The sequence below is a fragment of the Microcaecilia unicolor genome, chromosome 2, assembly GCF_901765095.1.
Source record: "Microcaecilia unicolor chromosome 2, aMicUni1.1, whole genome shotgun sequence".
NCBI lineage: Eukaryota > Metazoa > Chordata > Amphibia > Gymnophiona > Siphonopidae > Microcaecilia > Microcaecilia unicolor.
Window position 1 is genome coordinate 195311059 of NC_044032.1, and position 24430 is coordinate 195335488.

The 24430-nt window shown below is 43.0% G+C and overlaps 1 protein-coding gene across 4 annotated transcripts in view; it reads right to left on the bottom strand.

Moving 5' to 3' along the window:
* The window catches only part of SYK (spleen associated tyrosine kinase), a 240231-nt gene that overhangs the window by 32946 nt on the left and 182855 nt on the right, over nucleotides 1-24430 (bottom strand). For all 4 annotated transcript variants that reach the window (XM_030193604.1, XM_030193603.1, XM_030193605.1 and 1 more), the window contains 3 exons: nucleotides 14256-14349; nucleotides 12028-12205; nucleotides 2402-2611 (listed from right to left, as the gene is read on the bottom strand). In XM_030193604.1, the coding sequence (XP_030049464.1) occupies nucleotides 2402-2611; nucleotides 12028-12205; nucleotides 14256-14349 (482 nt within the window). The remainder of the gene's footprint in view (nucleotides 1-2401; nucleotides 2612-12027; nucleotides 12206-14255; nucleotides 14350-24430) is intronic.

The window sequence follows — 24430 nt, forward strand, 5'->3', positions numbered from 1 at the left end:
AGTTAGCCCCTCCCCCACTTCAACCTTTTGTTCAGAAGATTTGCAAACATAAAAAATTAGGTGGAGCAATCCAAAGTAGTCTATAATTAACATGTGCTGCAATAGTTAAGTGAATTTATACAGTGAGTTGTCATACATCCCTTCCGGTGGGCAGAGCGTCAGGGAACTGCATTTGTGGGCTCGGGGACAGCAATCACGAAAACTCTGTACTGGGTTAGATCCTTAGGCAATATTCATACTTATTCAGATGGCGAACCATGAACACTTGCACCAGAGCTGTTAAAAATGTTTCTGTCCCTCAGCTAACAGTCTGGGAATTTTAAAATAATTTAGGAATACTTTTGCTTTGGAAATCCAGCCTATATCCAAATAAAAGTTTAGCCTAATGGTTAGTGCAGCAGCCTGAGAACCTGGGGAATTGGGTTCAATTCCCACTGCAGCTCCTTTGACTCATGGTAAGTCACTTAACTCTCCATTGGGTTACAAAATAAGCACCTGTATATAATATGTAAACTGATTTGATTAAACCACAGAATGGCAGTATGTCAAATCTCATCCCCTTTCCCTTTTACATAGTAACATAGCATATGATGGCAGATAAAGACCTGCATGGGCCATTTAGTTTGCCCAATAAGGTGGCCAGAGCCATACCTGCCACTCCACGCAAGTTACACTCAGTCATAATAAAATACTGACATAACAAATAGGGCGGTCCCACAATCATGGAAGAGTGGTTTTGTAATTCTGGATAGCCCCATTTATTGTCAGTATTTAAGTAAACCAGCAATATAACAATATTGCAAACTGAAATTTTACTTGTAATCAACCCTTAGGTAAATGTGAGACAAAAAATGCACACTTGTTCTTGATCTGTCCCTGCTATCCTCAGGTCATAGACCGTAGAAGTCTATCTGGCACTGGTTCTACTTCGCAATCACAGGAGCTGCTATCAAAGCCCACTTCCGCTCATCTATAAGCGAAACATAGACCATAAAAGTCTGTCCTATTTTTTCATATTTGGGATACAAACCATAGAAGTCTTACTACTGGAAATGTCATCTAAGCACCAACAAGTTTTTATTTGGATTCCTTCCTTTTACCATATAAGAATCCTTTGTGTTTATCCCACATATTTTTGAATTTTGCCACCGTTTTCATCTCCACCAGCTCTCCCAGGAGGGCATTCCAGGCATCCACCACCCTGTTTCTGAAAAAATACTTCCTGACATTACTCTTTAGTCTACTACCCTGCAATCTCATATCTCAATCCATGTCCTCTATTTCTACGACTTCCCTGTCTCTGGAAAACATTTTTATATATATTAATACTTTTCAAGTATTAAGCATCTGTACCATGTCTCCCTATCCCTCCTTTCCTCTAGGGTACACACATTCAGATCCTCAAGTCTCTTCTCATATGGCTCTTTACACAAACCGCATACAATTTTTGTCGCTTCTCACTGGACTGCTTCAAGTTTTTTAAAGTCCTTAGCTAGATATGGCCTCCAAAATTAAACACATGCAGCCATTTATAAAATTACCCTCTATGGTTCTTATTTTAGAAGCTCTATTCTTGTTTTGGACATCTGAATCCCGGTATGGATCTCCAAACCCCGATTTTTTAAAGCCAGGATATGGACGTCAAACTGCAGTACATTCATATGGCAAGGTGCTGTGGTCTGGGTGTATTCTGGGAGGGACTAGGGTGGAGCCAAAATATGGACATCCAATTCTTATTGCAGAAGGGGAAGAGATGTCCAAGTCCAAACAGATGGATGTCCATACTTTGACATGGTACTTGGTATGTCCAGGTTACAACAAAGATCTCCGATAGAACAGCTGTTAACTGGAGAGATTAAGCCACATCACCTCTCTAATCCTTAACCATTAGGCTATCCCTCTGCTCTGCATGGATGTTTGTGTGACCATTTTATAACACAGATGTCCCTATGCTGCCACAAAGACATCCATGCCTCTTGCTTTTCCCCATTCATAATTTGGGCATTTTCAGTTTGCAACATGGATGTTCATGCTGGACCTCTCCGACCCATGGATGTCCATATTTCATGTATTTTAGAACTGGCAGAATGTTGACAGATCCTATTCCAAAATACATGAGAAATGAATGCCTATACGTGAAGTACTCACTGGGACATCGATATTCGAGTTGGGCATCCTTTCTAAAATTTGCCTCTACTTGTATGCATACCACCAATAACTATTTTTATTAGTTAATAAGCCGTTTCTTAATTTTGCCAACCAACCAACCAAACAAACACATACATATATATTTAGAGAAACACTGTATCTTAATAGACTACATTTGAGTGAAATAAAACAAAATTGAAAGCTTACTATTCATATTAAGAAGTTTCAGAAGCACACAGAATAAAGAACATACTTATTTCTTAACAAAAATTTGTTCAGGGGGCCCAAATCCGCCAGCTCCATAACCAGCATCCAGTACTCGGCTTCACATATTCCTATCATTCGTACAATGTAGGGGTTGTCCAGCTGTTGCATTACAGCAGCTTCCTTGAGCAATTCGTCCTTTAAAGATGGATCATTATTTTCATTCTTGAGCACTTTAACAGCAACTGGCTTTTCAGTTCTGAAAAATAAAGTTGGATTTCAGCAAAATTTATATGAAAATTCTTGCATCACATATGCTTTATACAAAACTGCTAAAAAGGCCTAAATAGTAAGCCAATACAAAAAGGGGAAGGTTACACAAGAAGTATTTTTATGTCTTTTTCTCCACTATCCCCCTAACGTGGGCACGTGTCCAGTTTGAACATTCAATTTAATTGAATGAGCCAATTAATGCCAATAATTGGCCTTTTAACAAGCACAAATTAGATTTAATTTGCATTTATGCACATAAATTTAGGCACAGGATCTGCACCTAAAATTTACACGTGATCAGAAGGGGGTACAGAAATAGGAGGGGCATGGGCATAACGGGGGTGTTCCTAAAATTAACATGCATTGTTACAGAATAATGGGAATATGTGCCTAATATAGACACATGCAACTGCACCATGTTTCAGTTGGTGCAAATGGCCACACCTAAAGTTAGTCATGATTCCAGGGTGTTAAGCGCTATTCTATAAACTGTGCCTAACTTTAAGCGAGGCTTATAGAATAACACTTTTTTTTTGGTGCTGATTTTTTTTGACCCCATATATAGAATCTAGCCCTTTATGTTGACAAAGGCATCACATTTAATATATGTTAATGTATTCATTTTGACTCACAGAAGATCATTATCAGAGAAATGTTGGACATCAAGTTGTGAGTAGATAAGCCTCTTTCTGGCTTGATTTAGGCAATGTTGTAAGATGGAGGATGGAGGTTGAAGGTGATTGTTTTAAGGAAAGAATAGGAAGGATTGCAAAGCAGCTACACACTCCCACCCCCACCACCTCCACCACATTTAACTTTCAAGTGCTCTGAAATGGAGGCTACAGGCTGCTGTGCCAGACTGATGTGACAACTGCAGGCCCTACAAAATATTGCAGCCAAATGATAAAGCTTCACCTCTCCTGAAGAGTTTGCATTGGTTGCCTAAAGAAGCTCATGTAACATTTATTAATTTATTTAAAATATTTTTATGCTGTCTCAACTAACTAATAGGCCTAGGTGGTTTGCAATATAAAATCCTGGTGTTTAATGCTATTCATGGTACAGCCTCTCTACTCTTTCTAGTTATGATAAGCTTTTTATCCAAGTGAAGATCCTTATATTCAAAAGGTTTGCTAACTCTTTTCTTTCCCACATTGGCAAAATTGCGGTATAAGCAATTTCATAACCATTGTTTTCCAACCAGGAAGCTTTAATTTGGAATACTCTGCCAATTAGTTATCAAACTGAAGAAAAACTATCTGGGGTTGAGAAGAAAAGTAACATCATATTTGTTTAGTAAATATTTTAAGAACTAATTCTGGAATTTTAATATATTCTCTGTTTTCTTCTCAGTTTATTTAGCTGGTTAATCCTGTTGTAATCTGCACTGAACCATTTCAGTGGTAATTGCAAAATATAAGAGTAAAGTGTCAAGAGTTAGGGATTTGATATACCATCTTTCTGTGGTACAACCAAAATGGTTTGCATATATTATATGCTGGTACTTTGTCCGTAGTGGGCATATTGAAAAGCATGGATTAAACAGACAAAGCCAACATGGATTTAGTGAAGGGAAATCTTGCCTCACCAATCTGCTACATTTCTTTAAAGGGGTGAAGAAACATGTGGATAAAAGTAAGCCAGTTGATATTGTGTATTTGGATTTTCAAAAGAAATTGGACTACCTAATGAAAGACTCCAGAGGAAATTGGAGAGTCATGGGATAGGAGGTAGTATCCTATTATGGATTAAAAACTGGTTAAATGGTCAGTTTTCTCAATGGAGAAGGGTAGATAGTGGGATTCCACATGGGCCTGTGCTGGGACCACTGCTTTTTAACATATTTATAAATGATCTAGAAATGGGAGTAACTAGTGAGGTAATTAAATTTGCTGATGATACAAAGTTATTGAAAGTTGTTAAATCACAAGAGGATTGTGAAAAAATGAAGGGGAGCTTACGAGACTGGGAGACTGGCCATCCAAATGGCAGATGGTGTTTAATGTGAGCAAGTACAAAGTGGTGCATGTGGGAAAGAGGAACCCAAACTACAGCTATGTGATGTAAGGTTCCACATTAGGAGTCACCAACCAGGAAAGGGATCTAGGTGTCATCGTTGATGATACATTGAAATCCTCTGCTCAGTGTGCGGCGGTAGCTAAGAAAGCAAATAGAATGTTAGCTATTATTAGGAAAGGAATGGAAAACAAAAATGAGGATGTTATAATGCCTTTGTATCGCTCCATGGTGTGACTGCACCTTGAATTCAGTGTGCAATTCTGGTTACCGCATCTCAAAAAATATATAGTGGAATTAGAAAAGGTACAGAGAAGAGCAATGAAAATGATAAATGGGTTGGGGCGGCTTCCCTATGAGGAAAGGCTAAAGTGTCTAGGGCTCTTCAGCTTGGAGTAAAGACAGCTGAGGGGAGATATGACAGAACTCTATAAAATAATGAACACACACACACATTCGAGGCCGTGATCGGAATTGGTGACTTCCCCTTGATAAAGTTAATACGAAACGGGGACCTGTCGGGGTTCAAGAGTGCACCAACCTGCCTAATATAAGTGTTGTGTGTATTTTTTGGATTAAGAATGTTGTACCAGCTTATAGTCATGAATCAATGATAGAAATAGGATGGTGGAGGCTGAGTCAATGATTAAGCTATGAACACGAGTTAGTTATTCACCTATTGAGTGAAAAATATTACCGTGTTGAATATATGAGACTCTACCTCACTTTACAACAACTACCTATTCTCTACGTTCATTATATTTGCATTCATACACTTTGTGTATATTTTGTTTGCAATTTTTTACACTTGACAGAGTGAAGGTCCACATTTATTTCTAGGATAAGCAGCATAAAATATATTGTACTGTTTTGGGATTCTGCCAGGTACTTGTAACCTGAATTGGGCACTGTTGGAAACAGGATGCTGGGCTTGATGGACATTTGGTCTGTCCTAGTATGGCAACGCTTATGTTCTTATCAAGCTGCACTAGCGGTTCCCACGCGGCAATGACGACGAAGCCAAGTGAATGGGCTTTCTCAGCATGCTGCACCGGGGACCAGTAGCACAACTTGATAATGGAGGCCCTAAGCTTTGTACCTGGGGCAACAGATGGAAAAGTGACTTGCTCAGGATCAAAAGGAGCTGCTGTGGGAATTGAACCCAATTCCCTGGGGGTTCTATTGCCTGCCTACCGCCTCCCCCCCCCCCCCCCCCGCTGAACTTACATATGCAGTAGGAGGCAAGCAGAATTGCAATGGTGGGTACACCTGGCCCTAGTGGAAGAGTAGCCTAGTGGTTAGTGCAGTGGACTTTGATTCTGGGGAAGCAGGTTCAATTCTCACTGCAGTTCCTTGTGACTCTCAGCAAATCACTTAACCCTCCATCGCCCCTGGCAGGAGCGTAGCCACGGGTGGGCCTGGGTGGGCCTAGGCCCACCCAGTTTGGGTTCAGGCCCACCCAGCAGTGGAGAACTTTAATTTCAACGGCAGCGGAGGGAGCAGGCTGGTCCGATCCTGCATCTGCCTCCCTCTCTCCCACAGCGCCTCTCAGACGCTGCCTACCTACCGCCACCACGATCCTGCATCTACCTCCTGTCTCAGCTCTGCAGCAGCGGACCAGCGGTAGCAATTCATGCTGCCTCCTGCTTCGTTCTAACCCGGAAGCGTCTCCTCTGCCGTGCGCCCGTCCCATTATTACAACTTCCTGTTTCTGCTGGGGCAGGACGCGGGCGCGCGGCAGGGGAGACGCTTCCAGGTTAGAATGAAGCAGGAGGCAGCATGAATCGCAAACGCTGGTCCGCTGCTGCAGTGCTGAGACAGGAGGTAGATGCAGGATCGTGGTGGCGGTAGGTGGGCAGCATCTGAGAAGCGCTGTGGGAGAGAGGGAGCTCAGGGATGCAGATGCAGGGTGGTGCTGTCCCCCATTGAAGAGAGGGAGGAGGTCTCCTTAATTTAGATGCTGCATGGGGCAGGCATGAGGTGGAGAGGGGCAAGAGAGAGAGAGAGAGAATTGTGGGACATAGGGTAGAGAGGGGTAAGAAAGGAAAAAATCTTGCATTGGGAGGAGAGAGGGACAAGAGAGGGAGAAATGTTGGACATAGGGGGGTAGTAGGGAGGGGATAGATGGTAAATGTTGGACTTGGACAGGGGGTGGTGAGGAGGAGAAGAAAGATGGTGAAAATTGGACATGATGGTGGAGGGCAGGAAGAGATGTTGTAGGGGGAAGCGAGAGATGTTGGATGGGGCACAAGGGAGGGGGATAGGCAGAAATGTTGGACATGGCAGTGGAAGGGAGGAAGACAGAAAGTGCTACATGGGGGGAGGGGGAAGAGAAATGTTGGACCCATGGCACAAGAGAGGGAGAAATGGTAGAAAGTGGGAGAGAGGGAGATATATTGGACCTGGCGGTGAATGAGAAGGAGAGAGAAACACAGGAGGTGGCGAGGGGAGAAAGGAGGAGATGTTGGATTCAGGAGCAGAAGGGTGATGGAGAGATGCCGGACAGTGGGAGTGAGGGAAGAGAGAGGGAGAAATGTTGGAACATGGGGGAGAGGGCAGGAGGGAAGGGAGAGGGGGCAGAGAGATGTAAGGCTACAAGAGAGGGGTGGGGAGAAAGAGGGAGCAGAAGGGTGGAGGGAAGGAAGATGGTGGAACCATGTGGGAGAGGCCAGGAGGGAGAGGAAGAGGGTGGCAAGGAAATGAATAAATAAATAAAAAGATAGTGATTACAGAGGATAGAAATATGGTAATGAAAGGGAATGGAAGGCTGAGGAAGGGGTGAGATGGGGAAATGGACAAGCTAGTGGGTGAGAGAAAAGATGAAAATCTGATAGGTAGCTGTAAACTAAAAAGGAGGAGAACAGTGAGAGGGTGAAATTTGAGTTGACAGCAAGGCAGAAAGAAGAAAAAAGAGAGGAAAGAGCTAAAAATAAGAACAGTCAATATGTCAGAAGCAGGTGTAGTGAAGGTAAAAGAAGACAAATGGACAGCAGCCACTCGAAAGAGAATTAGAAGACGACAGACAGGGAAGCAGAAAAGAAACTGCAACCAACATGATGGAAAAATACAATGTCCAGACCACAAAGGTAGAAAAAAGCAATGTATTTTGAATGTTTTAAATGGAGTATGTTGGCTTTGGGAAATCTACATTTCTCCAGTGTTGAAGTACATGCTAAGTTTAACTTTTTGGGGTTCCGAGTTCAATTTTTGTCTAAATATTTTTATTTCTGATATGTGATCCCTTGTTCTGTATTTGGTGAGGGTCTGTTGGTGTGACAGTAATGGCAGGTTGGGAAATCGGAGGGAAGGCAGTGAGGAGAGGGGATCAGGGAGGGGGCCCTAGCATGTCTAACACCAGTTCTGACCCTTGCTATATAGCTGGTAGGTATCCCAAGCCTCCCTAGCTGAGGACTTCCTCCAAAGACGGCCAGAACTTCCTTCTACCAAGCTCTGCAGTCAGTGACAGCATGCTTGAGTCACCGACAGCTAAGCACGCATAGGGTCCTTGCATCAGTGGCTTATGGATGTTGCTGCTGCCTGCCAAGTTTGGTCAAAGGGAGTTCTGGCCACCTTGACAGAAAGTCTTCAGCTGACAGAGATTGAGGAACCTTATTAGCTAATGTATTTATATTTTGCAGTAGGGCAGGGCAGAGAAAATATTGTGCCCACCCACTTTGGGCTCAGGCCCATCCAAAATTGGCTGTCTGGCTACGCCACTGGCCCCTGGTACAAAATAAGTACCTAAATATATGTAAATTGCTTTGAATGTAGCTGCAAAATCTCAGAAAGGCGGTATATCAAGTCCCATTTCCCTTTCACTTCTACTGGACTTTTAAGAGTGTGTGTGGGGAGAGGAACCACAGAGGAACTGCTGAACACTGCTAATTTTTTTGAATGTAGCAGGAGACAATGGGGATTGCAAAGTGGGGGGGGGGGGGGGGGGGGGGCTCTGTATAATTGGGGTTGGAAGAAGGTTTAGTGGGCTAGCATGGTTATCAGTGCAATTGACTAAGTTTAGTTAGTTATGTTTCAGCTCTCTAAATTTAGCAGACTAACTTTAAGCTAGGCTCATTTAGGTTGATTTTCAGCAGTAACTGAAGCTGATTTGTTTCAGCTTAAGATCAGCCTAAATTAGCCAGTCAAATTTTGAGGTTTTCTTTATGTCTTTTGTGTTTACCATTTTCAATTCATACAATCACATCACAAAAATGCAACTGATAAGAAAATTGGAGTCTTGATGCTTCCAGTGATAACTGCTAAGGCATCCACCATGTTTCATAACACTCCTGCAGGATAGATTTAAATATTTGGATCCATAGTAAAACAAACATAGTCTAGTGAACAGCAAGTAGGTAATTCTATAACTGCTATCATCTACAAATAGGAACCCAGAAGGCACCTGGTAAGAGCCCATCTATAAACAAATATAGGCAACTACTTTCCTGTATAGAATACTAGTGTAAAAGCAAAAATACATACCTACAATTTAGATGCAAGTAATATGAGTCCTGCCTATGCTCCACCCAGACTCTGTCTATAAGGCTTATTTCCCATGGGCGGCCAAATCGGTATAATCGAAACCCAATTTTTGGCGTCCTCAACTGCAGTCCGTCACGGAGACGAACAAAGATCATGGGGCATGTGGGAGGCGTGGCGCAGGTGGGACTGGGGCGTGGTTATCGGCCGAGGAGAGATGGGCATCTTTAGCTGATAATCGAAACAAGAAGGGCATTTTTGACGAGAATTTGGTCCGCTTTATTTGGACCCTTTTTTTTCAGGTCCAAGTCCCAAAAAAGTGCCGCAACTGACCAGATGACAACCAGAGGGAATCGAGGATCACCTCCCCTGACTCCCCCAGTGGTCACTAACCCCCTCCCACCAAAAAAAACCCACTTTACAAACTTTTTTCCCAGCCTGTATGCCAGCCTCAAATGCCGTACCCACCTCCATGACAGCAGAATGTGATCTATCCTCTGACAGCCTTTCCCTGGTTCTGATGTGGGTCTCGGGTGAGTGTGACACCTTTTCTGTTAAGGGCACTGCAGAGTCACATCAGCAATGCATTGTGGTGGGTGTAGGGTATTGGGCTCCATGATTCCACTAGCTTGTGTTAAATGCTCACGATGTTGGTAGTTGGTAGGCTCTACTCTCGTGGTGCTTTTCCCTCTGCTTACTGGGTCAGAGTGTGCCCTGTTTTGTTTCCGGTAGTCCATGAGGTAGTGGCCATTTGTGTAAGACACTTTTAGATCCCTTTCATGTGTTAGCCACGTTATAGCACTTAGTTCTTACCTTGAATGTTGCTGAAAGAGGGCATTGTACACCATTCTGCCAGCTTGGACCTACTGCTAATCTCACAACCTCTGATCTGCAGTTAACTGTGAGTAAAGGTGCTTATTCAAATAAAGGATGTTTTCAGCGAGATTAGTCTTCAGGTGTCAACTGCTGTGCCAAGGTTATACACCAGCAATGTCCTGTCCCTGGAGCACTTTTAGTGGGTACTGCAGTGCACTTCAGGCAGGCAGACCCAGGCCCATCCCCCCCACCCGTAACACTTATGGTGGTAAATGGGAGGCCTCTAAAACCCACTGTACCCACATGTAGTTGCCCCATTCACCCCTAAGAGCTATGGTAGTGCTGTACATTTGTCCCTCCCATGACCAGATGGCTTGGATTGGGACGTTTCTGAGCTGGGCATTTTTAGTTTCCATTATCACAAAAAAACACCCTGCCCATCTCAGAAGGGACCAAATCCATGGCATTTAGTCCGTCCAAACCGTATTTTCGAAATGAAAGATGGACGCCCATCTTTTTCGATAATACGGTCTGTCCCGCCTCTTCACATACCCGTTTTCTACATAGACGCCCATGGAGATGGGCGTTCATGTTCGATTATGCCCCTCCACGTGTACTAGAGATTAGAAGCAAGAAAGTTTTCATTTTATGTTGTTTATGGGAATTTTCATTTTATTTGTTTTCATTTGGCCATTTTGTCATGATCAGTTGCCAATAATATTGTATACTCTTGCTTTAATACCATCTGAAAGCAATGCAGAGGATCACTGAGTAAAAGAGAACTGAATATTCTTACTGTATTACATAGGCACTACCTTGTATAACTTCCACCCACTGAGATGCTATGCTTTTTTTTTTTGGTTAATGCAGATGCATAAAGGAGGGAATTCCATAAATGGCACCTAAAAAATCTAATAAATGGCAACTAAAAAGCTAATAAATGGCATAAGAAATATTAAGCGGTATTCTGTAAGCTGCGCCTAAATTTTGGACTGGCTTAAAGAATTGATGCTTAAGTGGACAGGTCATGTGCACATTTAGGTGTGGCCATTTACACTAATGAAAACATGGCACAAATCCCCATGCCTAAATTTATGCGCTGAGCACTCTATTCTGTAATTGCACACATAACTCAAAACCATGCACTCTACCCACCCCGAAACTCCTATGAGCCTCCCATTTCTGTGCCTCTTTTTTTGCACTGTGCCTAAATTTACGAGCTTTAGTCCCAATTAAATCTAATTAGTGCCAATAACTGCTTGTTTTGGAAGTAACTGCCTCATTATTCAGTTAAATTCCATGCACAAATTGGGAACATGGCTAAATTTGCACATGGAATTTTTGACGGCTTTTATAGAATCAGGGAAAACCTATATATATTCAACTGGGACTTTTTTTTTTTTTGTAAGTGCATGCTAAAATTTAGTGGCCCTTTTTACTAAGGGTTGTTCAATAATTACTGTGTGGTAAGTGCAAAGCCTGTGTGCTGTTGGGGGGGGGGGGGGGGGGGGTATTCCCAGCATGTTCCCATACAGTTAGCACATTGAAAAATACTTTACTGTATGGAACGTTTACTAACAGTGCACTTACTTCCTCTACTCAGATAGCTAACTACAACATACAGTCCATGCCCACTGCCCACCAGACCAGTTCCATAACATTCTATGCAGTCAGCATGTAAATTAGTGAGTGCTGTCTCACCAGCATGTCAATGATTATTATGGCTATGTGCTAACAGCATGAAACAATTCCTGTACTAACTGCTTAGTGGAGTGGAGGAGTAGCCTAGTGATTAGTGCAGTGGACTTTGATCCTGGGGAACTGAATTTGATTCCCACTGCAGTTCCTTGTGACTCTGGGCAAGTCACTTAACCCTCCACTGCCCCTGGTACAAAATAAGTACCTGAATATATGTAAACTGCTTTGAATGTGGTTGCAAAAACCTCCGAAAGGCAGTATATCATTTCCCTTTCCCCTTCATTAAATTAAGAATAGGCACATTAATACAATTTTGAAAGTATTTGAGAGCATAGGCCCTTTATGAGAAAAAAATGTTTGGTGCATAATGTTCAAAGTTAAATACTAGGAACTTACTTTGTCATCTTAAAGATTCCTTTCTTCACAGTACCAAAGTTTCCAGAACCAAGTTCAATATCATCCAATATCAGCTGCTCTCTTCTTAAGTAAACAGTTTTAGGTCTTATTTCCTCTGGATCGGCATATGGACTTACATAAGAAGAACTATCCATGGGTAAGGCATCTCTGCTAGGACCTTATAGATAAAGCAGAGAACAATTTCTATGTAAAATCACAGACCCATTGCCTAATCTCTTTGCAACCTTTTTTGTTTATGAGTTTCATAAATATAATATTTAAAGTATAGTTAATATACCAACAAATGTTTTATCTCCCCTCATATTTCTATAATATAGATTTGCATACCGAGTAGGCAGTGCAAGCAGATCTATCACATACATATACATTATGGACAGCCTGACAGCTTGAGTGGTTGGGTGTAGTGGCGTGGAGGAATTGCCTAATTGTTAGTGCAGTAACCTTTGAACCAGGGTTCAATTCCCAGTGCAGCATCTTGTGACGCTGGGCAAGTCACTTAATCCTTCATTGCACCAAGTACAACATAAAGTATATAATATGTAAACCACTTTGATTGTAACCACAGAAAGGTAGTATATAAAATCCCATCCCCTTGTGCTGAGTAACAATATTCTAGGTGGCCAAGTGATCTTATCTATTATAATCAGAATTGCAAATCAGCAATGCGGCCACACAGGCTTCTGTTTCTGTGCAGGACATCAGACTCACAGAAACAGAAGCCTGCCCTTGCAGATCAGCAACGCGGCTGTGCCAGAGAAGAGGACTTCGGCTGGTGGGGGTTGGGGACCCCAGCCAGCAAAGGTACTGACAGCTGCGGCAGGAAGAGGGGGTCGAAAGGGTTGGCGGGGGGGGGGGGAGGGTCAAAAAAGGCGGCCAAAATGTGCCCCCTCACCTTGGGCTCTGGACCCCTCTCCCGCCAAAGTCTACGCCCCTGGGACTTATACCTGCTGAACCAGGTGTAATTCCTTATGCCCAATTTGGGTGCACCTGCTCAGTATTCTATAACACTGCACAAATTTTATGAACGCTCCTGACCCGTCCATGCACTTTCCATGGTCATGCCCCCTTTTGGGTTGCGCACTATGGGATTTGGGTGCACAATGTTATAGAATAGCACATAGCAAGATGTGTGCACAGTTCAAATTGGTGCCAATTAGCACCCAATTTATTGGGCAAACATCTTGAATCAACACCCAATTTGGGGTGATATATATAAAATCTGGAGGTTAATGAAATTTTGAGTATAAATTTAGACATTCATGACCAGAAGATGCCTAAAAAAATCTGTGCAGTAAATATTTTCGGCTAAGTGTATTCTATAAGCGGCACCTAGATTTAGGCACGGTATATAGAATACGCTTAGTTGATATCCCAGTGCCTCGAACTACGCACTTCTATTTCCACCAACAAAAATGTGGTGTAAATCCCAGCACGTAGATTTACACACACTGGGCCATATTCTGTAACTATGCACATAAATTTAGGCACGCCCATGAAATGCCCATTTCCCTGTCCATAACTATGCCCTTTTTGAACTAGCCACATTAGAATTTAGGCTTAGTTAGGTGCAGTTTATTGCAGAATATGCTTAGCGAGTTGTGCACATAAAATTCTAATTATTGCCAATTAGTGCTCATTATTGCTTTTAAGTGCTGTTATTAACGTTGATTAGCTTGTTAAATTAATTAAGTTATGCATGTTGCTATAAAATATGCTTAGATTTCAGCGCGGAAGGCTAGGCGCGCTATATAGAATCCATCAGTCATATTCAATGCTGATGCCCAGGTAACTAATTGGGTAAGTAAGGCCACATAGAAAGCAGTCATATGTCCGATTAGTTAATCTGGTACAGGCACTGAATATTGGCCTTTGAATAATGGGGCTCAATTTTCCTCTCTTGTCTACATTGCAGTTATCTTGGGGAATTGAGTCTTATTTCCTCTCTTCCTGGTGTTGCTTTACTGCTTCTTTAGTGCCATTGCTGCAGATATTCAGACAGCAGGGAGGTAGCCGGGCTGCTTCCTGTAGTCAACGCTGAGCCAAAATATTCACTGTTGGGTCATTTCCAGTGACTGGCATTACATATCTGGTTTATTTCTGACTATCAGCAGTGGGGTTGACTTCTGGGGTAGGGGAGGGGCAGCGGTTCCTAGGTAGTTGCCTTCTCTACTTCTTGGAAAAGCCATTTGATGATATATTTTGCTTACCTGATTCTGCTCCTCTAGAAGACACACCTACAATAGGTGGACGTGTATAATTAGATGGAAAACTGTCAAATCGAGGAAGGGAAGCACCAAGTACCTGGAGCAACACAGACCAATTATGTCATTTTACAGATACTTTGATTTTGCTAATATATCAGGTGGTGTTGATGCAGGAAAGGTTTAGGTATACAATGAAAGAGAGAGTAAAGCCAGGAAAACTCTTTTGATGATTGTTTAGTAAAGCTTCAAGCGTAAGCTGCAGAAGCAATAATAGGGGCAGCAAATATTTGAGAGCAGTTTTCAAGACAGAACTTGTTTCAGTTGCTTGTGCAGAAATTTTTCTTTTATAATATGAAATTATATGTGAAAGGTTTGCTAAAAACATCCAAAATTCAAGTGGGGAATTTTCAAAACAGAAAAACATCTATCTTTTTTTTTCTTCAAAAATGGGTATTTGCTATATGTTTTTGTGCTTGGTGCATTTATCTTTTTGGTCCATTCTTGAAAGAAAAAAAAAGTCCAAGTGAAAAATGCACAACACCAAGCCATAGGGATGTAGGTGGAGCCAGCATTCTTAGTAGACTGCCCACACAGACATCCCAGGAGAGCAATGGGGCACCCTAGAGGGTACTGCAGTGGACTTCAAATAAATGCTCCCAGGTTCACATCTCACTGTTGCTCCCTTATCTTGTCTGCTGAGCTCTCCAAAACCAACCACTACAATAGCCCTTGTGTGAAGGGGGCACCTATATGTGGGTACAGTGGGTTTCTGGTGAGTTTTGGAGGGCTCACAGTTTCCATCACAAGTGTAACAGGTATGGGAAGGTATGGGCATGGGTCCACCTGTCTGCAGTGCACTGCACCCACCATTAGAGTACTCCAGGGACCTGCATGCTGTTCTAATGGACCTGAGTATAAGATCTGAGGCTGGCATAAAGGCTGGTAAATAATGTTTTTAATAACATTGTTGGGGGATGGGAGGGAGTTAGTGACCACTAGGGGAGTGAGGGGAGGTCATCCCTGATTCCTTCCAATGGTCATCTGGTCATTTACAACACTTTTTGGAGGCTTATTCGTTAATAAAACAGGTCTAGACAAAAACATCCAATTTATAGACCTGGATGTTTTTGTTTTGTTCCATTATGGCAGAAAAACGTCCAAGTGTTAGGAATACCCAGACCCCGCCCTTAACATGCCCCTGATAAGCCCCCTTGTGATTTGAATGCACTTCTGATGGATTTCATAGAAAAATGTCTAAAAACTGGTTTCAAAAATACCAACTTGGACATTTTTGTGAGAAAAATGTCCAAATGCAGATTTGTGCCACTTTTTGGACGTTTTTCTCTTTTGAAAATGAGCCCCATTGTGTTTTCATTTCCAGAGATGTTCCAGGTGCACATTTGCTTTCTTTTTCAGTTGTTTCCAGTTCTCTGGAGGTCATTTGTGAGCTGAGAACATACTCTTTGAAAAGAATGTATTGTTTTACATATGTGGGGCTGATATTCAAAAGAAATTATATGCTCACCGGAATCCAGTGAATGTAAACTTCCCTATTCATGGATTTTTGTCTGTTATATGAATAATATTGAGCCAAAAGTGTATCTAAATGGCCCGTTACTATCTGCATAATAAAGGAGCTGAGGGAGGACAGAGTGAGAGTGGAACAACAGATTATCCAGAGAGCTGCACCATCAGCTGCTATTTACCTGTAGTTATATTTTTAATTGCATGTCACATATTTAGCTTAACATTAGGCCTAAACTAAATATATAGCACTGGAGCAATGACCATATCATATGTATATACTCAGTACTGCTGATTATATATATAGTGGCACTGAATATACATATTCACATAGGGGTCGATATTCAAAAGGGTTTAACCTGGTAGGAGAGGCTCCTGATTGGTTAATCCCTGCTGAGTCAGCCAGCCACTGATAATTCAGCGTCACTTAACTGGATAGTGCTGCGGAATATCTCCACTAACTGTTTTTCCCTAACTGGCTAGGTAAGAGCAGGGGCAGACTGAGAGTGGTCTGGGCCCCCAGACAATGAGGACCACCGGGCTTCCCCCATGGTCCTGTTGCCTTCTACCTCCCCCCCCCCCCCCCCCCCCCCACGATCCTGCTGCCTCCCTCATCAAGAGTGTGTACTCTTTGCAAAAAAAAGAAAAGAAATACAAAGGGTCCATTGTCTTTTCTGGATAGTGCTCACGTGCAATGGTTTGCTTGTGCACACTATCTGTAAGAGTGCACCCTTTTCATTAAAAGAATGCAGTATTGTTGGCAGTGAGGCTGGATATTCAATGCCGAGCCATTTCCAGTGTCCGGCATTGAATATCTGGTTTATTTTTGGTTGGTTTAAACTTAACCAGCCAAGCCAATATTCAGCACTGACCAGTTACATGTAAAACGGCCAACAATAGAACTGTTATTTCAGTGTCCCAATTTGGCCGCAAAACTTAGCTGGTGATGCTCTGAATATTAGTGGATAGCTAATTATATTGCTCGATATAACTGGTTAGCTGCTAAGCACTGACTGGGAATATTCACTGGTAGGTAATCGGCTGTATCCCACTGAATATTCTTGGGATATCTGGTTATATGCTATTTAACCAACCAGGATAGGTAGATAAATAGCACTAAATATCAGGGGGGGGGGGGGGGGGGGGGGGGGGGAAACTGTGTGTTTTTCTGTTCATTTTCATTTGTAAATGACATATAATGACATGGGATATACTGTTGACATTTCTCATGTCATTGCAAATGACAGCCCATCTCTATTTCCAGCATGACCCAGGAGTAGCTGTTTTAGGACTCCTTTTACCAAACTGTGGCAAAAGGGGCCTGCGCTGGTGTCGGTGCATGTTTTTCACATGCGCCGAGGCCCCCTTTTACCGTAGCGGGTAAAAGGGAAGTCTCTCTTTGCTGCAGGAAATGGTCGTGTGCCACGTGGCCATTTCGGGAGGAGCCCTTACCGCCACCCATTGAGGTGGCGGTAAGGGCTCCCGCACTAACCCGGTGGTAAGAATACCGCTGGGTACACTCCGGTGCTACAAAAATAAATATATGGTGGTGCGCTAGGGCTGGGAAGTACTGCTGGGCCGCTGTGGTAGCCCGGCGGTACTTCCTGTTTAGCAAGTGGTAAGCCCGCATTGGGCTTACTGCCACTTAGTAAAAGGGGCCCTCAGTGACCAGAAAAGCAGCTTCTTCTGTTATGGTTGTCCTGCCTCATTACATCCCAAGCTGTAGACTGAGAACCCCAGAGGAGAACTCTTCTCATAGTTACCATAGTGGTCATTCCTCATCACCCCTAAACAGAAAGCACATCAGAGAGAAGAGTTATTTGCCATGGGGACTGTGAAAGGAGATCCAATAATCCTAGGTGTCCTGCTCTACTTATACTGTAGATCAGATGAGGAAATCCATGCTATCTCTGTCAAAAATTAACATCACTGCTTCCCTGCAATGTCATTGGGTAATCTTCTGCTGCTGCTGCTGCTGCTGCTGCAAGGGGTGGTCAGAGAATGTCATCAGAACAATAAAGTGCTGCTGGCCTTCTCTGTGGCCTCAAAATGCTCGACGAACATGATTCCACTGCTCAATATACAAAGAGTGGCATAATCGAAAGAGACGTCCTCATTTCGATTTGGATGTCCTTGCAGAACATCCCGATCTAGGGGCGGGGAAACCGTATTTTTGAAACAAGATGGATGTCCATCTTTTGTTTCGATAATAGGGACAGGGACATCCAAATCCTTAAATTTGGTCGTCCCTAGATTTGGTCGTCCCTAGACTTGGTCGTTTCTGATTTTCGGTGATAATGGAAACCAAGGACGTCCATCTCAGAAACGACCAAATGCAAGCCATTTGGTTGTGGGAGGAGCCAGCATTTGAAGTGCACTGGTCCCCCTGATGTGCCAGGACACCAACCGGGCACCCTAGGGGGCACTGCAGTGGACTTCATAAATTGCTCCCATGAACATAGCTCCCTTACCTTGTGTGCTGAGCCCCCCAACCCCTCTACCCACAACTGTACACCACTACCATAGCCCTTATGGGTGAAGGGGGGCCCCTAGATGTGGGTACAGAGGGTTTGGAGGGCTCGCTGTTTCCTCTACAAATAGGGATGGGGCTGGGTCTGCCTGCCTGAAGTGCACTGCACCCATTAAAACTGCTCCAGGGACTTGCATACTGCTGTCATGGACCTGAGTATTGAAACCGCACGTACTTGGCACTACTAACTCTCTCTTTAAGAGCCCTTCAACTGTAACTACTCCCCTAACAAGGCTCATATATGGGTCTTAGCAGGAGGAAATCCAGAAAGAAAACATTGCGAGGCTGGTACTAAGAACGGCTAAGGGGGAGCCCTTGACACAGCCTTTTAGGGCGAAACATGCATGTCGGGCATTGTTGAACCCCTGGTCTGACCGTTCAGTGCAAGTTAAGTATTGCTTATAAGTAACTTAGAGATTAAAAAGTAAAATGAACAGTTAAATAAGTAAATGAAGAAACAGTTTAATAAAATATTATCGCCAATGAGGATTTGGATGCTATTGAATGTCCAATAAAAGAGTGAAGTTGGTCATGTGCACTGCTGAGGCGATAAAAAACATAAAAAACATATGAATGATTTCTATATGATATATGGTTAAGGTGGAGGTTAAAACCATATATGAGCCTTGTTAGGGGATGGACCTGAGTATGACATCTGAGGCTGGCATAGAGGCTGGCACAAAATATTTTGAAAGATGTTTTTTGAGGGTGGGAGGGGGTTAGTGACCACTGGGGGAGCAATGGGAGGTCATCCCTGATTCTCTCCTGTGGTAATCTGGTCAGTTCGGGCACCTTTTTTGTGGCTTAGTCGTAAGAAAAACACGACCAGGTAAAGTCGTCCAAGTGTTCGTCAGGGACGTCCTTGTTTCTTTCGATTATGGGTTGAGGATGTCCAAGTGTTAGTAGGCATGCCCCAGTCCCGCCTTCACTATGCTTCCGACACGGCCCTGTGAACTTTGGCCATCCCTGCAACGGAAAGCAGTTGGGGACATCCAAAATCAGCTTTCCATTATACTGTTTTGGACGTTTCTGTGAGAAGGACGTCCATCTTCCGATTTGTGTTGAAAGATGGGCGTCCTTCTCTTTCAAAAATAAGCCCATTAGTGGACCACACGGTATTTTCACGTACCATCTCTTGCCCACCCTAGACATACCACATGCTCCCTTAGCCATCAGATACCATATGAACCATCCTTCCCTCACCCCCACCCCATACCATTTCTCATCCTCTAAACATATTATCCTCTTCACCTGTTACACACTCCACATACCACTCCTCATCCTCCTACCCTTACCTGCCATGACCCTTCCTTACCTACCACATACCATGTACCCAACTCAGTCACCATGAACCTCACACCCTACTCCTCACCATTCATACCTATTGTGACAAGGCTACAGGCCAGAGGTACAAAATGAAACAACAAAATCCTGAACTACGTCTCCCAGAATGCATTGCCCGTCCCAGCAAGGGGAGCCCCAGGGATAGACAAGATGGATATATACCAATTCTGACCACAAGAGGGAGGGAGAAGGAGGAAGCCCAGTTCCCCTGGCTCCGTAATCAATACATCATGCCTCCCACCTGTAAGAGTGGAGGGTGGGGTGAGAAGCAGGAGGAGGATGGGATGGATTGGATGGAGGAGGGGGTTAAGGAGGCTGAGCAAGAGGCAGAAAGCAGGATGGAATGGGAGCTGGAGAGCCCTGAGGAAGGTAGCACCTGAAGGTGGAAAACTAGGTGTTTAAAAGTTTTTGATTTAAAACCTGTTGTAACGAAGAAGCCTGTTTTGAGTAGAACTGTTTGCTGTGGGGGGGGGGGGGGGGGGGGGCAGAGGGCTGGAAGAGTTATAAGCCTGGTTCCCCAGCTGCTCCTGATTGTTGTGTAAGGACTGTGGGAGCTGGAAACCCTGGTTGGACAGGAGGGAACAATCCTGCTGAAAGGCCAGCCCTGCTTGTGATACGTACTTTTGAAAAGGAAGTATTTCCAAAGGGGACTATTGCAGCCCTCAAGAAAGGGCAGAGACTTTGGATTGCTGGGTGAGGGGCAACACTACCCTGCCTGGGGCAGCCCTAACCCAGGGCTGGACTGAAGCTTTTGTTTGTAACTTGGAAACAAAATAAAAAGAAAAGAATATTTGAAAGTAGCTGCTGGTGGCAATTTGTGGGGCTTGGATTAATCCTGGGGCGGAGACTTCCTTCCTCCCCCTACTGGCGCAGCGGTCCCGTTTACACTATATACCCTATATGCTCCCTTACCCACCACACATCCTACCTCTTGCCCAAACTTTCTCTCTTCCCCTACATATTCTGCACAGACTTTCCCTAGCCAGCACACACTGACTCTGCTTATGAAATAGCAGCAGCAATAAGGAGGAAAATAGACTGAAGCAGTGTTACTTTTGGAGATGAGAGAGGATTGTAAGCCACATTGAGCCTGCAAATAGGTGGGAAAATGTGGGATACAAATGCAATAAATAAATAAATTGGAAGAGAAGGGGAGAGGCGAGAGACTGCTACAGATAAAGGAATATTGCAAAACACCAGGGCTTTTTTTGAGGGGGTACTCGGGGGTACTGAGTACCGGCACCTTTTCCAGTGTCTGCTAAAATTGACCCATGGACCACAAGTTTTAATGAAAGAGCTCAGGCTCAACACATCAATTCTGCCTTGTCATAGATTCTGTGACTGGTTGCAGGGGACCTGGCTATTGTGGGGTGAGTCCCTCAGTGATCACCCCACCCCTGAAGGGTGGCCTGGCATTTGAGTACCGGCACTTTTTTGCTAGAAAAATTGCACTGCAAAACACAGTGTGTGTATGAAAGAGAGAGAGAAAGACAGAGAAAATTACCTGCTGGGACAAGGAGAGGGGGATTGAGAGAGAGATGATGATAGAGAATGGGCTGTGGTGAATTCTCAGTGCCAAGGCTAACAGACACGTGCTTTCTCTGAATTCCTAGTAAATATAAGCATTAAAAATTTCCAAATGATGACTGTGTCATAGAAATCTGAGCAATTTCTATGATCAGTGAACAGATAATTATATCAGGAACCATAAGGGACCTCCTTAACTTAAGTGGTGGAGGGGTTTCCGTGTTTCAATGACTCAGAGGGCTATGCTGAAGGGTTACCCATATCAGACAGGCCTCTGAGGAGAAACCAGACAAAGAGTGTCCCAAACTGGAGAATCCAAGATGGTGTCGAGGGAGGATGTACGTTAGTTGAGTTCCCGTTTTACACCAGAATACCTGAAGAAGTAGGCGCGCTCCCAGGAGAATGGGGAAGAAGAAAGGCAAAGCCGTGGTGTTGTCCTCCTCGAACACGGCTGGGGTTCCTACCACTTCTCAGTCTACTTTGGAGAGATTCGGGGTCATAACGTCGGGGATATCGGTTCCTGCTTCAGGGAACAGCAAGGCTTTATTGCTGAATCTCAGTGGAGAGGGAGTGACTTTGAGTCCCCCTGTTGGCATGACCTCTCCAAGACCCGGAAACAGTAACGCTTCACTATGGAGGTTGACAGTGGAAACGCCCGAAGTGGGTTAGGATTTTCACGCGATCCGAGGAGGTCCTGGCGCAGCATTGACTCCGGATAATAAACCAACTGGGGGATTGGAAAATGAGCTCTTCCCCCCAAAGATATCTGGAGCAGTTTCTGTGGAGAAATTGGACCTGGTGAAGCCAAACAATGTCACAATGGAAGCACTATGGGAAGTGCTGCAGGGTGTGAATAACTCTCTTCTTCAGATGTCAAATATTTTTTAGGAATAAATATGTGATTATATCAATACTTATCTAACAAAGTGGAAGTCCAAGATAAAAAAATAAAGACTTTGATTTCGGAAATGGTTTCTCTACGAAAATCAGTTAATCTGGTAATGAAGGACAATTATGTTTCTTGTAAAAAAATTGGAACTTCTGGAGAACCAATTAAGGAAAAATAACTTGAGAAAGATAAATTTTCCTAAAATACCCTGTATATAGAGTTATATTATTAGTGACTTTTGCCTTTGATTTAGATAGGAACAATGTTTTGAAATTGTATTTCCGACATATGGCTGATAGTTTTTTTGGGTTCAATGATAAATATATTTCCTGACATATCAAGGGAATCGCAGACTAGGAGGTGTGAACTCTTGGCTTTTAAGCCAAGAATCATTGCCCTAGGTGGGACCTTCCTAGAGCGATTCCCTTGTAAGTGTTTTATTTCCTGATTACTTATTTGTTGAACCCAGGAACAGATGAAGAACCCTCTGCAGCAACTTCCTTTAAGTTACCACTGTACCGGCTGCAATTACCGATTAACCTTCCTCCCTCAGAAAATATGAATTGTAAGATTAACCATTCCGTGTTTTTCTTATTTTCCTTGAGATTGTTTTCCTGATCTTGGATCCCCCAATTGTGGACTAACAAATATGATTATTTTTCCTTAATGTTTGTTTTAATTGATATTTTCTCTTTTCTTTCCCATTTATGTATTGGACATAAATGTAATATAAATGAATAAATAAAATAATTAAAAAAAAATATGAGAATAATCAACTTTTGAGCCATAGAGCAGATATGGAATTGTTCATTCAAAAGACTAGAAAATACATTGGTCAAAATAAAGATGTATAATTGCTAGACAGGTACTTAGTGGGAAACATGGGCATGTATTTGTGCCATTTAACATTGCCAGGGTAACATCTTGATTAAGGAAAATGAGATTGGATTGGTGTTTGAGAAATGTTACACTAATTTATTTCGGACACCTGCTTTAGGTGAGAAAGATGATTGTAAAGCTTTTCTGGATCATTTCCCTTATCCACAACTTTCCTCTGTGCAATTTGAGATTTTAGATGCACCCCTCATCTTAGTTGAAATAGTGGGAGCTATTAAATCATGTGCTACCAATAAAGATCCTGGCCCTGATGGGTACACTGCAGTTTTATAATATTTTCCAGGTTGAGTTTTCTACACATCTGCTGGGTACCTTTCTCTATCTGCATGCTAACCCAATTGACCAAGGTAGATTGGCAGAGGCTCATAAAGCACTGATATGTAAACATTTGCTTGTACAGAATTGCTGCCCCATATCCCTATTGAATATATTAATGCTGCATAGTTGTTTGCACTCCAGCTTGTTTACACAGAGCTGGTCTGCATGAGACTAATCTTTAGTGGCATGGTTATAATCAACTTGGAGACTTGTCTTATATGTTATTTACTTGTCCCTCAATAAAAAGCATTTTGGGGGAAAGTTTGGGTAGACATTCAGGCATTGTGTTCGATTTCATGTACAGATTGTTTTTCTTAGATGTTTGGCTTTAAAACATATTTTACATAACAGTTATATAAGGCTGTTTAATATTCTATTGGCTTTAGAAATCCAAAATGATTTTAACAAATTGAGGGCCCCTTTTACTAAGCTGCATAAGCGTCTACGCGCACCCAACATGCGCCAAAAAAGGAGTTACCGCCCGACTACTGCGTGGCTGTTGCAGTAATTTCATTTTTGGCGCGCGTCCGATACACGTGTCTGAAAAATATTTTTTATTATCAGGCGCACGTAATGGATGCGTGCCAAGTGGCATTTGATGCACGTAGGTCATTACCACCCGGATTCTTTACCGCTAGGTCAATGGCTGGCGGTAGTGTCAGATCCAAAATGGATGTGCAGCAATTTTGATTTTGCCACACATCCATTTTTGGGAAAAAAAATAGAGGCCTTTTTTACAGGTGCGCTGAAAAATGGATTGGCGCACACTCAAAACCCATGACTACACTACTGCAAGCCATTTTTTCAGCGCGCCTTTGTAAAAGGACCCCTGAAGGCCCTGTTAACTAAGGTGTGCTGGTGTTTTTAGCGCATGCTAAAAATTAGTGCATGTTAACCGAGTAGACACCTGTGCACAGGAATATTATGAGTATCTTAGCATGCATTAATGCTTAGCTTGCGCTAAAAACACTAGCATGCCTCTAGAGCAGCTTAGTAAAGAGGGCCCTGAAAGAATGCTGATGGTCTCAATTGGTCTTTTTGTTGGTACACTGTTATATTGACATCTAAGTATGAACTTAAAGCTGCAGAAAAATCTAATCGGTTTACAATTGCAAGTATTTGGAAGCCTGCTCAATCCCACTTGAATCT